The sequence below is a fragment of the Rhincodon typus genome, chromosome 43 (assembly GCF_021869965.1).
Source record: "Rhincodon typus isolate 14 chromosome 43, sRhiTyp1.1, whole genome shotgun sequence".
Taxonomy (NCBI): Eukaryota; Metazoa; Chordata; class Chondrichthyes; order Orectolobiformes; family Rhincodontidae; genus Rhincodon; species Rhincodon typus.
Genome location: NC_063374.1, coordinates 8,074,305 through 8,075,176, shown reverse-complemented (window position 1 = coordinate 8,075,176; position 872 = coordinate 8,074,305). Strand labels below are relative to the sequence as shown.

At 59.7% G+C, this 872-nt stretch overlaps 1 protein-coding gene across 1 annotated transcript in view; it reads left to right on the top strand.

Moving 5' to 3' along the window:
• The first annotated feature begins 229 nt into the window (after positions 1-229).
• LOC125487643 (EGF-containing fibulin-like extracellular matrix protein 2) overlaps positions 230-872 on the top strand; it is a 13,343-nt gene continuing 12,700 nt past the window's right edge. The window contains exon 1 of the mRNA XM_048619570.1: positions 230-480. Coding sequence (XP_048475527.1) covers positions 273-480 — 208 coding nt within the window. The 5' untranslated portion in view covers positions 230-272. The remainder of the gene's footprint in view (positions 481-872) is intronic.

The following is an 872-nucleotide window of genomic DNA, read 5'->3' as shown; positions in this document are numbered from 1 at the left end:
GGGAAAACCAAAGCCTCCGTTTGTTTCGGCCCACAAGCCACGCTGGAAGGCCCTCTTGCAAGACGCATTCCCGATTTCTTGGCTCTTGCCCACAGTCCCTGCAAAAGCTGACCCTGGGGTACAGGAGTGAGTGATGCCCCTCGTTTGGGAGGTGGGGGGGGAAAGGGGGTTACATTCCCACATCCCCCCCCAACCCGACCGTTGCTAACGTCGTGTTTCCCTCCGTAGACATTGACGAGTGCGAGACCATCCCTGGGGCCTGCAAGGGAACCATGAAATGCTTCAATCACTACGGGGGCTATCTGTGCCTGCCTCGCTCAGCCTCCATTATCACCCACAACGACGTGCCCCCCAACAACGAAGCTGACGCAAACCCCCCCCAGGTCACGCTGGAGGCCGGCTCTCATCCACAGGTCCCCGCCGGGGGCTCCAACCCCTGTTCGCAGGGGTACAGCCTCAACCAGGAGGAGCAGTGCGTAGGTAGGTGTTCCACCATGGAATTGGGGTGGGGGTGGTGGTATCGTGGTCAGAAGAGGGGCCTGTTCCGGAATCAGTAGCGAAACCGGGATCCGGCTGGGGGCAGAGCAGCCTGGGCCTGAGGGGAGGGCAGAAAGTCCTGCATTCCCGTAGCATCCCTCGCCCCACCAATGTGTTAAAGGGCCATCGAAGACCACCTTTTCTTTTTGTAACCCCCTGGCAAACACAGCGGGTAACGGCTCTAGCCCAGTGACCCACAGGCCCAGGTTAAACACCCTGACCTGCCCTCGGCCCACAAGCTGTGCTAGAAAAGCCCCTTTCGCTGTCCCCAATCCCACCTTTCACAGCTCTCTGTGCCCCCACCAAAGGCCTGGCAAACCTGTCCTACATATATG